General features: G+C 32.5%; 1 protein-coding gene and 2 pseudogenes across 4 annotated transcripts; all 3 read left to right on the plus strand.

Annotated features, from left to right (window-relative positions):
- Window positions 1-450: 450 nt before the first annotated feature.
- Window positions 451-2,217, plus strand: LOC149516398 (plant-specific TFIIB-related protein 1-like; annotated as a pseudogene). Its single transcript, XR_016345696.1, has 2 exons — window positions 451-1,262; window positions 2,079-2,217. The product of XR_016345696.1 is annotated as a plant-specific TFIIB-related protein 1-like (transcript).
- On the plus strand, window positions 2,084-8,272 carry LOC111291852 (acidic leucine-rich nuclear phosphoprotein 32-related protein-like). 3 transcript variants are annotated; one of them, XM_022883941.2, is made up of 3 exons: window positions 2,084-3,400; window positions 4,461-5,557; window positions 7,191-8,272. In XM_022883941.2, the coding sequence occupies exons 2-3, from the start codon at window positions 4,493-4,495 to the stop codon at window positions 7,434-7,436; spliced, it is 1,311 nt and encodes a 436-aa protein (XP_022739676.2). In that variant the 5' UTR covers window positions 2,084-3,400; window positions 4,461-4,492; the 3' UTR covers window positions 7,437-8,272. The 3 variants fall into 3 exon arrangements, with proteins under 3 accessions (XP_022739676.2, XP_022739677.2, XP_089622764.1); XM_022883942.2 differs by lacking the exon at window positions 2,084-3,400 and adding an exon at window positions 4,159-4,279; XM_089766638.1 differs by lacking the exon at window positions 2,084-3,400 and having other exon boundaries at window positions 4,159-5,557; window positions 6,482-7,291.
- On the plus strand, window positions 2,186-3,386 carry LOC111291851 (plant-specific TFIIB-related protein 1-like; annotated as a pseudogene).
- Window positions 8,273-14,709: the final 6,437 nt, after the last annotated feature.

Here is a 14,709-nt window from a genome sequence, read left to right on the forward strand (position 1 = left end):
TTTCTCTTAGGATCCATTTGGATCTTATCATATCATCATTGAGGTGCGATTGAAGGATTTAATGAGTTTAATCACATCATTTTTTGCATTTGAATAACATGAGTCAATGCAGTTGGTGTTTATTAACTGCATTACATCCTCAGTTTGTGATTGAACGTTCAGTGAAAATTTTTAAATTCATTGCAACATTTATTTCAAAAAATATCCTTCTTTAAGTTTTATTATTATTATTATTATGTGGAGACAAAAAAAATCTGTCACTTAAGGTCTTATTTATTAAAAATAAATAGATAAAAATAGCTTTTAATATTTAAAATTTTAATAAATTTAATATATATATATAAATATTTTGATTGAATAAATTTTTAATATATTAAATATTAAATAATATTAAAATATAAATAAAAAATAATTTATTAATCATTTTTAAATTAATACTTTTAATAATTATTATTTTTATTTTTCATTCAATGTTTTTCATCCACACACACCATTGATTTAAATTTCATTATTACAATATTTAATCTCACCCCTGTAATAACTCCATCTCAACATTACCTAATTAGTATCAGATCTGCCATTATTTTCAATCTCTACGCTGCCATTTTTTCTCGCGGTAGTAATATAGAGAAATAAATAACGACCGATGAAGTGTCCATGTTGGTCGGCGGCGCAAGGTGGGTGCGCCACCACGACAAAAGGTCGGTCCATAACAGAGTGCACCCCGTGCGGTCGAGTCGTTGAAGAACGCCAATACCAAAACCACCACCTCTCCCACTTGCGTGCTCAAGACACCTCTTCCACTTGCGTGCTCAGGACGCCCCTCTCTGCCTCGTCACCTCCGATATCCCCATTCTCTCTCCCGCAGCCTACCAAGTCCACGAAGACGACCCGTTTGAGCCCACGGGCTTTATTACGGCCTTTTCCACATGGTCCCTCGAGCCCAGCCCACTCTCCATCCGTTCCTGTCTGTCCTTCTCTGGCCACCTCGTCGAGCTTGATCGGACTGTAGAACTTTCTTCCTCTTCAACGCCATCATTGACGTCGTCGTCGATGGTTGTGTTGGATAATTTGATGGCTTATATGCAGATTATTGACGTCGCATCGATTTTGGGGTTGGACTGCGATATACGGATCAGTCGTTTCAGTTATTTAGAGATTGTTGTTCGGCTACCTGTTTGAGGAACCGAAGTGTTGAGGCGCTTGGTACTGCTTCTCTTGTTCACACCATTAGGAAAGCTCAAGAGCCCCGAACCCTCCAGGTAAATTTTACATTTCTGCTTCATTTCTATATATTTTTCATTTTTTTGTTAAAATATCGTCTCTGTTGATTGGTGAGTGAGAGATTTTAAGATTTTACATTTGGGTTGTTTATATTAAAACGTAAAATAGTTTAGTGGTAAGGTAGATTTAGTTGAAATTATATTACTCAGAATCAAGTTAATTTGTTACTACAACTGGGAATTGTGCCTATTTGCAATTTCAAGACCCTTTGGTAAAATTGATTTTTGATGCCGTAAACTGGCCTGCATTTGGCTCACATGGTTGGGTTGATTGATCGATTGTGCCAGTTCGTGAAGCTGATTGGTTTTAGGCAGAATCTATGCTGTTCTTTTTTCCTCTAAATAATGTTGTAATGCCCAACTATATGTTCCAATTGTTACTTATTTTGTTTATTATGATCATATCTTGTATGACCTTGTTTTAAGTCACTGCTGAGGTTTCTTAGGTATCATTCTTTATTGTAACGTGATATTTCAGTTAGCTAAGGGGTGCTGGCATGGTTACTCTTATGAATAATAACGTGGAGAATTGAACTGGTATGAAAATGGAGTATGCTGGAAGGTGGGCTTAAGAGGAGGACTGGGCAACCCCTTAAGTTAAATCAAGGGAATGAATCCTTTGTATGTTTAAATATTTATGAGGAACAGAGGTGTTGTGGATATTATATAAGAAAACCTAGAGTGCTAGAGGATGGAATTCCAGATAGCCAAAAAAAAAGTATAGAATTCCAGAGACCGAGAGTCTTAAAATTTTGAAACTAAATGTTTCTTGTTTTATTTTTCGATGTTGTTAAGGTACTTTAAGCCATTGAAAGGGAAAAGTTCTTTATTCTAAAGCGTCTCTAAGGACCGTTCTAAAATGACATGAAATCTCCATTGCTGCCAATGTACTGCAGAAAGAGATGGGCAAGTACATCAAGATAGTGGGAGAAGCTCTACAGTTAAGTCAGCCTATCAATAGTAATTATATATCAGTCTATATGCCGAGATTTTGCACTCTCCTCCAGCTCAACAAATCTGCACTGCTACTTTTCTTTTTAAGAGTAACTTCTTGGACCTAATTATTTAGTGATGAAGTTGAGTTGTATCTATTAGAAGTTTTATGGATACAAGTTGTCAGGAAAGTTTATAATAAGATTATAGATGGATTTTACACTGTATAATTTGTTGACGTCTGTATATGATGGCTTAACAGTAGGGATGAGTATATTTAGTTGTGGCGCGAAGCTATTCTTTTAGAAATGATACTTGATTCAGTGGTGTCTCTAAACTCCTGCTGTTAGGTTCTGATTTTCATTGAAGATGGCTGTAATAGAGTCTTCTTAATGCGTTCAGGGGCTGGCAACTCATATTGGAGAAGTTGTGATCAACAAATGCTTCTGCACTAGCGGGAATCCAATCAGCATCTCAGCAGCTGCTATGTATCTGGCATGCCAATTAGAAGACAAACACAGACCCAGTCTGAGATTTGTAAGGTGACAGGTCTCACAGAGGTCATCCTCCGAAAAGTCTATAAGGGGCTGTTAGAGAATTGGGATGATCTACTTCCATCTAATTATATTCCGGCTGTTCCTCCAGAGAAAGCATTTCCCACAACTACAATTGCCACAGGCTGATCTTCAGTGCCTAGAGTTGATCCAATTGACATTAATTCTTCATTGGACAGAGATAGAGAGCAAGACTGCAAGCCTAATAAGCCTAATGAAACATCAGAAACAGGCGTTCGAGCTAGAGGCAAAGATGACGCAGACAGCAACAGCAATTCTTCTGAGCCATGTGGCTATGTTGAACCGGCCACCACATTTCGGGCAACCCTGGCTTCAGTTTTGGGCACCCGCTGATAGGACAGCAGGAGATAACCACCAGACCAACATTTGAGGAGACATTAACGAAGCACAACCAAGCTGTCTGGAGTTAGAGCAAAGAGGAGACATGTCGAGGGGTGCTACCGTGCTAGTAGTTCTCCAAGGCCAAGCCAGTTCTCATTTCTCAAACACTCCAGCTTCAAATGGGAGTACAATCACTTGGCCATGTCGTTCACCAAACACATCAGGGCCTTCTCCTGCTCTCTGCCATAAATTGTTGTGGTGTGGAACATCATAATTGATACATAAAAGGTTAGATTTTCTAATTACATTTACCTGCATTACATGCCATGATAATGCTTATGCTAGAATTCATGATTTTTTGGGTGGAAAAGGAAAAAAATGGAATCTAAATTTATGTTTTTTTGGTTTTGTTTTCCATTTTTCCTCAAAGAATTGATTTCCGTTAACCATAAAATTTACTACTCTCATATTTATGGAACTTTTTTTAGTTTGAAAGTAGTAGGCTGGGCCGTGATTCGTCGGACGTGACTCACGGTATATTTTGAACCATCGATCCCTCATAATCCAGCTGTCCATAACCCGTGCGGCACTTCCGCAATTTCTTTGAACTTAGGTGGCATTCTTCTAATCTTCCCGATATTTACACGCATAGTGACGTCTCAAACCAGGCTGGGCTTATTCTCTCTCATCAACCTACATGCTTCTTGAAAACAAGCACACCTACGTCAAATCTCCACGGTTCATTTGTCCACGTCATCGATCGGTGTCCTCCTTAATCCAACGGCTCGTCGTCCTCCCATAATTCACAGAACCACTCTGCAGCCTCCTCCCTCAAACAAAACCGCGCCCTAGCCTCCAACCACGAGCCCCAACCATTTCTCTTTAAGGTTTATCCCCCACTCTTAGCCAATAAGAAAACAAAGAAAATAAAAAATAAAAAAAAGGTGAGAGTAGGAGAAAGAGGAACAAAGGAAATTGAAATTAGTTATATATATATATATATATATATATATATATATATATATATATATTTGTGTTTCCTTCTCAAGCGCTTGGAACTTGGAATAACAGTGTCCGTACATTTGAAAAAAAAAAAAAACTTAAGGGTTTTAAGCCGTTCAAACAGATGAATAACTTAACTAGCCCTCGATCTTCAAAAAGATTAGGGTTAGGGTTTCCTTTATGTTTCTCCCAATCTTTTTAGCTTCTTTCCTTTGATATTTTTTTACTCTATTTTTCCTGGAAGTGAAACTCCTTATTCTCTTCCTTTTCGAACTATCTCTCTGAATCTATTTCTTTAGAAAATATAGGTGAAGAAGCTTTAATTGACTTTTTGTTTATTAAATAGGGGTATATGAGATAAAAACGGTGCCTATTTTGATGGACGAGATCTGGGAGAGAGCGGTGGAGACAGCGTTAGACGGGCAAGCGGACCACAAGGGGGCTCGAGCCTTGACACTTGACGGTGCGGTGAAGTGCGTGCAAGGTCGCCTCCCGCCACCGAGCCTCTTGGAAAAATTTGAGAATCTTCAACACCTTTCTATCGCCAACATCGGCGTTTCATCTCTAGAGCAGTTTCCTCGCCTTCGAAATCTCCAGAAACTTATCCTTTCAGATAACAGAATCGCCGGTGGTCTCGAGTTCCTTGTTGAAGCCGGCCTCGACTCGCTCCGAGACCTTGATTTGTCCAACAATCGGATTCAATATATAGAGGATCTTGCCCCGCTTGCCCAGCTAAAGCTTGTTTCGCTGGATCTTTATGAGTGTCCCGTTACCAGAGTTAAGGATTATCGATCCAGGGTTTTTGGGTTGATTAAATCGTTGAAATATTTGGATAAAATGGATGCTGAGGAGAATGAAAGGCCGGAGTCGGATGATGAGGAGGAAGATGAAGAGGATGATGATGAAGATGATCCAGGGAGTGGGGAAATCGATGGTGAGGATCGGCCGTACAGAATGAATAATGGGCATAGCGAAGGAGGGGAGGGGATCGTTGATGTTGATGAGGATGAAGAGAGCGATGCCGACGAAGAAGAGACAGAGACAGGTAGAAGAATAAATGGGCAGAGCCATGAGGTGAACGGGTTTCGGATTGAGGAAGTGGAGAGAGATGAAGTTGAAGACGACGAGGATGATGATGATGAGAATGATTCAGGTGAGGAAGTTGATGATGAGGAGGAGGAGGAGGAAGATGTTTTGGAAGTTCATGAGATTGGGGATAGTGATGATGAGGAAGATGGGGTAGAAGATGATGACGATGACGAGGATGATGAGGAGGAAGAGGTAGATAATGATGAAGGAGATTTTGCTGAGCCTGAGAGTACTGGGCGTTTGACAAGCACAGAAGGGGAGATTGATGGGCATGAAAATGGAGAAGTTGATGGGAATGATGATGGTGAGACTGGTGAGGAAGAAGAGCAAGGTGTTGAAGATGAAGAAGAGGAGGTGAGAATTGAAATTCCATATTACTTGCGATGCTACTATCTCATGAATCTATGTTTTAACCAAATTGATGTGTTTTAGTTTCTACTTGCTGCTTACTGTTCTGTGTTTGTGTCCTGACTTGAGTGAATTGTTTGATTTAAACAGCCTTTTTAGATTTGACAGGAAAATGAGATGACATGGCTGTGCTGCTAAGTTTTGAATTCTGTTTATTTCTTGTTACTTCTGGAATCTGTGCAAAGCTTTTACAGTTCTTTTTTCATGGTCTTCTAGTTAACTTTGCCGTGTGTTTATGTTTCTTTGAAACATTGAAGAGGAGAACAAGTTCTGTATTCACCTTATGGTGCGAACCAAGAATTTTGTGCTAAAAATCTGACTAATTTTGTTGTTAGAAATCATATGTGGATTACTTTTTCCCCCGTGAAAGAGCTCATATACAGAGCTAATGTATCTGATGATTTTTAGTTCTAATTTTCTACTCTTCTTCTCATTCACTATTGTAAGTCTTTGTACAGTGAGGACAGTAGAGAAATTACTTCAAAGTACGCTAGTTTTGGTTTTGTAGTTTGGAGGGAGCTTTCTGTAATGTTTTTCCTGAAACCTTAGGAAGTTGTAGCTTATCAGCTCTTCATCAAACTATTGGTATTTGTTGCTGTATGTGCTCATTAGAGAGAAGGTGAATTGGGGTTTTGTCTTTGAAGTGTGTTTTAATCACTTGTTGGGCAAGTTCTTTGTCAAGAGAATATAACTGTTGTTCTTTATAGTTGCTGTGTGTCTGTCCTTTCTATGACCTTATCATGAAGAAGTTTTTAGCTTTCTTATCTGAAATATTTTTCTTTTCAGTAGATTCAAAGTTTTTTTTTTTTTTTTTTAATGTAATTTCTGTCTTCCGGTTCTCTAAGAATATTGTTTTGGTTCATTAAACAGCTTATTTACAAATTCATGGCAACTTGGTGGGCCAAATTTATGTTCCGTTGGTTGCAGCTAAAGTGCAGTTGTAAAGCTGATAAGCCACTTTCTAATGCCATGGCTGCTTTTTTTTTTATTTTTTATTTTATTTTTTATGAAGTTATGGTAGGCTGAGTTGATTATGGGTTATTTTGAACATTTTTAGTTGGTAACCTTAGCTCTTTCTCTTAACTTATTTGGCTTTTTTATGCATGCACATAACATTCTTGGAGTAGTTTTTGCATGTCAATTTAAAAAAACTTATTGTTCTCATTTGAAAAAATTGTTGGCATTTGAGTGTTCTGGTTGTGTTGTTGCAGTAGTTTTAGTTCGTCAATTATTTGATATTTATATAATTATTGTGGCTAAGATGTTTCCTGTTCAGAAGAATAGTAGTACTGTTATTTGGTAATGTCATGTGGCTTTTTGTTTACTTGGGTTGTTTTGGAGGATTGAGAAAAAAAGGGGGGATTGTGGAAGAGAAGAGTTTGGGCCTTGGGGGGTCTGTCTTTGTCTGATTGCAGTGCCGTCTTAGGTATCTGGTAGTATCTTTGTTTTGAATATAGTTGACTTTTATACATTTTACATTTTTTATTTTTGTTGATTATGATTCTCTTGGTTTATCTCATTGTTTTTGATGAAATAATTGAATTATCTTTAAACTCTTTTTTGTTGACTGGAATGGCAGGATGAGGATTATGGTGAAGGTTACCTGGTTCAACCAGTGGGCCAGGCTGAAGAACATGATGGTGGAGGTAGTGATATGGACCCGGGGTATGAAGAGGAGGAGGAAGAAGTCGAAGATGATGAGGAAGTGCTGCCTTCGACTTCTCAGCTAAAGAGAAAGAGAAGTGATGATGCAGAGGAGGATGAGGATGATGAAGAGGAAAATGATGTTGTTGAGTTTGCAAAGGCATCAAAGAAGCATCAATAGCTCTTTTCAATTTCCCAAGTTAGATGTTTTTGTTAATGCTTAAAAGCTTGGAAACAGGGGAAACTTGATGTTAGACAGATTGGTTGATAGTCTGGTAGGGATGTTGGCTGTGTACTTGGACCCAATGTTTAGGTGAAGGGAATTGTGTACCTTGGGTGGCACATGCTTAGTTCAAAAAGTCGTTAGAGAGTTTGTTCTTCCCGCTTGCTTTTTCTTATATAGCCGTTTCTATTTGTTAATTCAAATGGCAGTTATGTAGGGTTTACCGCTCTCAGGAGTCGGGTCTCGGGAGCCTATTTCTAAAGGAGAATGGAGGGAAAAGAGAATTTGATAAATCCTTGTTTTTTCGTGTTTGTCCGAGCGGGTTTTCTAAAGGGGCGTGTGGACTTTGTAAGTTATAAAAACGATTGTAGATATTATTGTTATTCTCCTCGGCGTCGTATTGAATCAAGCAAGTGGGCTTCAGGCAATTGATGAGCGCAGTAATTTATTATCACACATGTCCAGATGTGATTGGTTGAATGGGTTTTATATATATGAGCTGCACGGTCAGATGTGACATGGGGCCTTTGCATCATGATCGACAGATTCTTTTCTGTGAATATGATCCAGCGGTTTGATTATCAATTACTATGCATCTTATCCTTTTTGTCACTTTAAAGAGGTCATCTGTGTTGTTGCTGGTAAAATGCTTTACGTTATATATAGAGTAGGAAGGTAGCTTCAAGCTTCTGGTTGATAATATATTCACATTGCAATGGATGGTATTTCTGTAATTTAGACAATTGTAATCTGGTAGAAACTTTAATTGTGAAATTGAGCTATGGTTTAGTCCAGTCTCTGTGTCGTTACTCAGAAGAGCCCAAGACTTTCAGGGCTAGCTGCTTTACCTTTATCCTTTCAAAACTTATCATACGTGTATATATATATATATATATATATATATATATATATTACAACATACATTAAAGATGTTAATTTTATTCATATTTAATAAAAAAATTGATTTTTTATTTAAATAAAAATGAGAATGGAGATATGTATTATATTATTAGTACGAGAATGTATATGATTTTAAATTTTTATTTGATATAAGGAAGAGATTAATATAGCTAATGTTTTGTATTTTACATATATATTTTTATATATTTAATAAATAAAATTTTTACTAAATAATATAAGTTATTATTTTAGATTAATTAAAATTAATATATTTTTATTAAAAAATATATATTAATGTATATTTATAAAAAATTCTCAAATATACAAAATAACAAAACTAAAAAAATAAATTTTGGTTTTTTTTAAGCTATGAGTAAAAATAAATTTAAAATACTTATAAGGGTACAAAGATGGGTATAATATAAAATTTTGGAGATAGAAAATATTTAACCCTCTTTATATTCTACCTATTGATATCTCTATTATACATGGATACTTGATAAGGTATGTTTCAAGGATACTTGTGTAGACAACTTATTTAGATGATAGTTATGATATATTTTTTAAAGAGTATCTTTTAATTCTAAATAGGATAATCTTGAATTTATTCAAATATCAAAATTATTCAAGTTATTATTACAATTCAAATTAATCATGAAATATATATTTTTTAAATTAAAAATTTGAAATATGGATTTGATCCAAATAATTTTAATTTTTTTACTAGATAACCCTATTTGATAAGTTATTTAATTATGAAAAATTTTCATCATGTTTGAAAAAAGATTAAATTTATAGGATTCTTTCAAAAATTGTCCATATTCTTTTACCTTAATTTTTATCAAACAAAAATTTACATAAAATGTTGAAATTTCAAATAATCTTTTTATATTAAATCTCTAAATAATAAGATTTATATCCATCTTAACTCAACTATCAATTTTATATTTAAAAAATAGGTAAAATTTTGTATTTAATTTTTATCATTTATTATATATTTTTATTTTTTTTGAAATATTAATTTAAAAATTATCTATTCAATCCTAAATGTTATACAAGAGTTATTCTATAAATTAAAGACTATAAATATAATGTACTATATATTTTTTTAATTTTTTGTTTTGCAACTTTTTTGAATTTTATTAATTTAATTTATTTTTTCAATTTGCAATTTTTTTCTCAAGTATATTCTATTACTATTGTAAATTTATTCTTATGAAATTAATTATTTTAATTAAAATTTTCACACAACTCCTAACATTTTTTTAATATTTTTATATAGTAATTTTAACAGATTTTCAAAAGTGAAAGTATGTCTAATTTTTTTATTATTTAATTCATCATTTAATAATATAATATTTTGTTCTTTTAAAAAAGACATAATTTATTTTTATTTTATATAAATTTTAGATATATAAATATTATTGCAAATAAAAATAGTATAAAATGAAGACATATTATTTTCTTGTTGCTTTCATAAAAAAAATTATTTTTAATTGCAAGTTAATAGATAAAAAAAAAACTTTATATATATTATAAATTTTTAAATTTTAAATAGAATTTTTTAAAAAATTAATTTATATATATAATAAATAAAAATATTCCTTGTGTCGCACAAATCACAATCTAATTTTTTTTTTATAATTAATAATTTCAAATATTTTCAAGCGGGTAGCAGCACCACCACCACCTGGAAATAGGCCCGCATCGAAAGAACTTTCACCCCCTCTCTCTCGCCTCCGGCCATGGATGCCTCAAGGAACTGCTACTGTTACCACCATCAACCTTCCCTAAAACGCAATAGTTTCATTGTCACATACAAAAAAAAAAAAAAACAAATAGTAGCAGGTTCCGCTGAAAGTGCTAGCCAGGGCAAATGAGACAATTGAAAGTGGCAATGGTGTTAGAGAGAGCAGCAATAGTAGACGGCCTGGTTGGTTGCCACCCAACCCATTGATTGCTTGGTCCCTTTACACTCTCAGGACAACTGGGCGTGTTCTGCGCCTTGGGCCAGGTGGCTTGACAGGTGCACTGAGAGGTGTCAGCTACCGAGTTGATGTTGCCTTGTTGGGATTGTGGGTGGTCTTTGTGCACAAAAGCCAATAAACTATTTCTGGTCTGCCTAATGGGCCTTTTGGGTTATTAAGTTGCAGTTCATTGGCAATGGCTCCAATCCAGGACCCTTCCCAAGTGACTGACCAGTGCTTCTGCTAGGGACACAATGTGGTATGGTATGGGCCACTGCCGCTCTATCTTTTGCTTGAGCCGATGGTTTATTCCATAAATCCATAAATTTATTTATGGATTGAAACATATTGATTTTTAAAAAATTCAAAATTGATTTATTGGGTTTAGATGTCTAAATATTTTTTAAAAATACATTAAAATATTAAAAGCATAAAATTATAAACTATTAATATCTTCAAATGTATTTTAAAATTAAATTTAAAATATTTAAATTTTCAAACCGAATTAAACTTGAAAAATGCATTTGGTTTATAGAATCTTAAATTTTCAAAAAAATGTGATCTCTAAAAATTTGTGATGCCTAGGTTTTTATTTTATTTTTAGAGAATTTCGTATTCAGATTCACTCGTTGGGTTGAAAAAAAATTCACATATATTAATTATTATATAATTACTATAATATCTTTGACATATAGGATGATAATTTTTTATTTTATTTTATTAATAATCAATACCCAAAATAATAAATTATGCCTTTAGCAGCAAAAAAATATTTTAATTAATTTTTTATTTATAAAATATCATCAATTAAAGTGTTTCAAAACATTAACGCTTTAATTGATAAGGAAAAATGTTAGAAAAAGGATCAATTAAGGTATTTTCCACTTTACATGCCTTAATTAATGCTTTTTTTATAAATTAAAAACAAAATCAATTAACCAAACGCCTTAATTGATCTTATTTTTAATTTATAAAAAGGATCAATTAAGGCGTTCAAAGTGACTAATGCCTTAATTGATCATTTTATTTTTTTATAACTAATAAATTAAGGCATTTTTATATAATGATCCTTTTATTTTTTTTAACATTTTAATTGATCAATTATTTGTAAAAACGCCTTAAATGATCATTTTTTTTATACCTTAATCGATCAATCATTGATGGAGTTTTTGTACACAAACCCCTTAATTGAGACATTTTTTTTTTTTAATAATTGATCATCTCAGGCATTGATGTACATAAACGCCTTAAATGATCATTTTATTTTTATTACGCTTTAATTGATCAATCATTTAAGGCATTTCTTTACACAAAATCCTTAATTGAGACATTTTATTTTATTTTTTATAACTGATCATTTAAGGTATTTTTATACAAAAACACCTTAAATGATAATTTTATTTTTTTTACACCTTAATTGATAAATCATTTAAGGTGTTTTTATACACAAACTCTTTAATTAAGACATTTTATTTTTTTATAACTAATCTTTTAAGGCGTTTTTGTATTGAAACACCTTAAATGATCAATCATTTAAGGCGTTTCTATACACAAAATGTCTTAATTGAGACATTTTTTTTATAACTAATCATTTAAGATATTTCTATACAGAAACACCTTAAATGATCATTTAGTTTTTTTTATGCCTTAATCATTCAATCATTTAAGGCATTTTTGTACACAAATGTCTTAACATTTTATTTTTTTTATAACTGATCATTTTAGGCATTTCTATTAAATGATTATATTTTATAATATATAAAATGGATCAATTAAGGTGTTTCTATTCACAAACACCTTAATTGACCTAAAAATTATTTTTAAAACTTATCAGTTAAGGCGCTTGTATTTACAAACACCTTAATTGATTATTTTAAAAGATTCATTTCCCGTTTTTAAACCTTGAAAAACCAAACGGCTAATACAATTGAACGATAAAAAGCTGCAATGTGTATTTCCCTAAACCCATCAACCTATTTACTTTGCATTTTGGTTTCTTCTTCTCTCTCGTTGCGTCAACCTTCAACTACTTAATGCCATCACACCTCGTTTTTACTGGTATTTGTGTATTTTTTTCTTTTTGTACTATTTATATTTTTCTATATATGTTATTTTTTGTCTTTTCTTGTTATATATATTTTTATTTTTAAAAGCATTTACCACCGTCACATACGTCTCACAACCTCATTTCATTGCATGGATGGTTTTTTCTTTATTGTTTGGGTTAAGTATTGTAGTTTGCTAAATGGTTTTGTATAAAATAGTTGTTATATTTGTACTTATTTGTTTTGCATGAAACTCTTGTCTTATGATGAAACATGATGTGGCTTGTACATGTATAATATTATTGATTTTGTTATGTTTTATGTATATTGTAGTGGATATTGGTTATTTTAACTGTGTGTGATATATAAAGAGATAATTTGGTGTATTTCATATAATTTTGATCAAAATTATAGGTATTATGAAATTGTCTGAACATATGTCTAATTTTACTGAATATGAAGAAGACACACTCGTAGTGAAAAAAAAAAAAAAGCAAGAGGATGTGGCAAACAAATTAAAGTGATTGAGATAAAAATTCACGTCGAGTTCAATTAACGTGGCCAACTTGTGTTAGATGGAGGTGCAAAGTTGGCTAGCCATATTAGAGCAGTCGTCCGGTATAATATTTTTATTACATACCATACTTGGCAGATGGTTTCTGATAATAAAAAGGATAATATATAGGAGTTGGTTATGGTATGTTTATTCAACAATATCCAAATTATAGTTAATTTAAGTTTTGATTTGAATTAATGTGTTGATACTAATTGTTTTAAATTTATTAGGAATGTTTTGACGTTTTAACTAAGTATAAAAAGCTTGTGTTGTAATTGGTTGAGAAAGCATTCGGAGACTTTAAGAGCAGATTGTCAAACCAACATATTTTACCTTTTGCTGATAATTATGAATTGTTGGCTAATCTTCTATCATCATATGCAAATGTTATCAGTTATGAATAGTGGTTGCAGTTTGTTCAAAATTATCTGTCAAATGAATTCTCGATATGTATACCCAATTTGTTAATTGTTTATAATATTTTGTTTAATATATTTGATATCTTAATATTGAATTTACCTTATTTCTTTTATTTTTCCAAAAAATCAAAGAACAACAAAAGAACATTTGAAAAGGGTTATGCAAAAGTCCTGTATGATCTTGTAATTATTCACACGTTGGTTTTATACTCCTATATGAATATTTATGAACATGATCATAGATTTTGTTTCTTATATCGCCCTAATTTTTCAAGAATCATTTAGCTTTGGAATCGAAGTTTCTAGATGGGATGTGTGGAAAAAAGACATATGTGCAAAGATTGATTGTTTGTAGATGAAGCAACTGAAGAAATGGCTAAAAAATTGTAAGTACAATTAGTGAATTTATCACGTATGATATGTTTATGCATGTATGCATGACTATATATTGTATATGGTTTGTTATGCATCATTGTTTTGTGTTTCAGGATGAATTTACAATAAGATATGAATTTGATGAACTGCTTATCAATTATGGTGAAGACCCCTTATTTTTAGCATTGGATTTAAAAAAAGACATGGTCAAGTTCGGGAGGTTGATAGATTTGTGTCGCCATCATAGTTTTTCAATAATAAACCTAAACATCTTACAAAGAAAAATACAGAATTTGAAGTAATCATTCAGCAATAATAGCAAAGACTTGATGAGCAAGAGTAATGCCTGAATGATCAAAAATAATGACTTGTAGCTTTGGAGATGATGTAGGCAGTAATGCAACCTAACATGCCTTAAAGGTAATCTGTTATCGACATCCAGTAGGGAAATATTTTCATGAATCAAGTCAGATAGCAAACCCAAACTCCGATAATAATCATTATTTTCATTTTGTTTATTCATTCAATATTTATGTGTATTTTATGGTTTTTGAATCAATTTTAATACTTATATTTTATAATATATTGTAATCAGATGTTCAGACTTAAACGATGACCCTTGCAAACTGTGCCATTAATGCATTATTTAATTATGTATTTGATCATTTATTTGGAGAAAACGTCATTACCATTGAAAGAGAGTATGTGTTATTTGATTATCCATCCATGTCTTACATTGGGGAGTCGAAGATTGAGACATTTTATGCTCTGGATGAGATATCAACTTTTAATATTGTTGTCTATATGAGATAAGCTTATATTCAATTAAGTTAAATATCCAAAGTCAATATCAATTATTCTATATTAAGATGATTATGATACTATTGATTGTTATCATGTAACCTCTTATACAGAGAGATAAAGATAAAACAAATGACCCATAGATTCAAATCGTTGACCCAAATTTGA

The sequence above is a fragment of the Durio zibethinus genome, chromosome 10 (assembly GCF_047325235.1).
Source record: "Durio zibethinus cultivar Kanyao isolate XHJ-2024 chromosome 10, ASM4732523v1, whole genome shotgun sequence".
In the NCBI taxonomy this organism is placed as follows: Eukaryota; Viridiplantae; Streptophyta; class Magnoliopsida; order Malvales; family Malvaceae; genus Durio; species Durio zibethinus.

Coding starts and splice junctions, on each gene's coding strand:
- LOC111291852 (XM_022883941.2), top strand. CDS start 4,493: ATGGACGAGATCTGGGAGAGAGCGGTGGAGACAGCGTTAGACGGGCAA. Junction 5,558..7,190: donor TTGAAGATGAAGAAGAGGAG/GTGAGAATTGAA, acceptor CTGGAATGGCAG/GATGAGGATTATGGTGAAGG.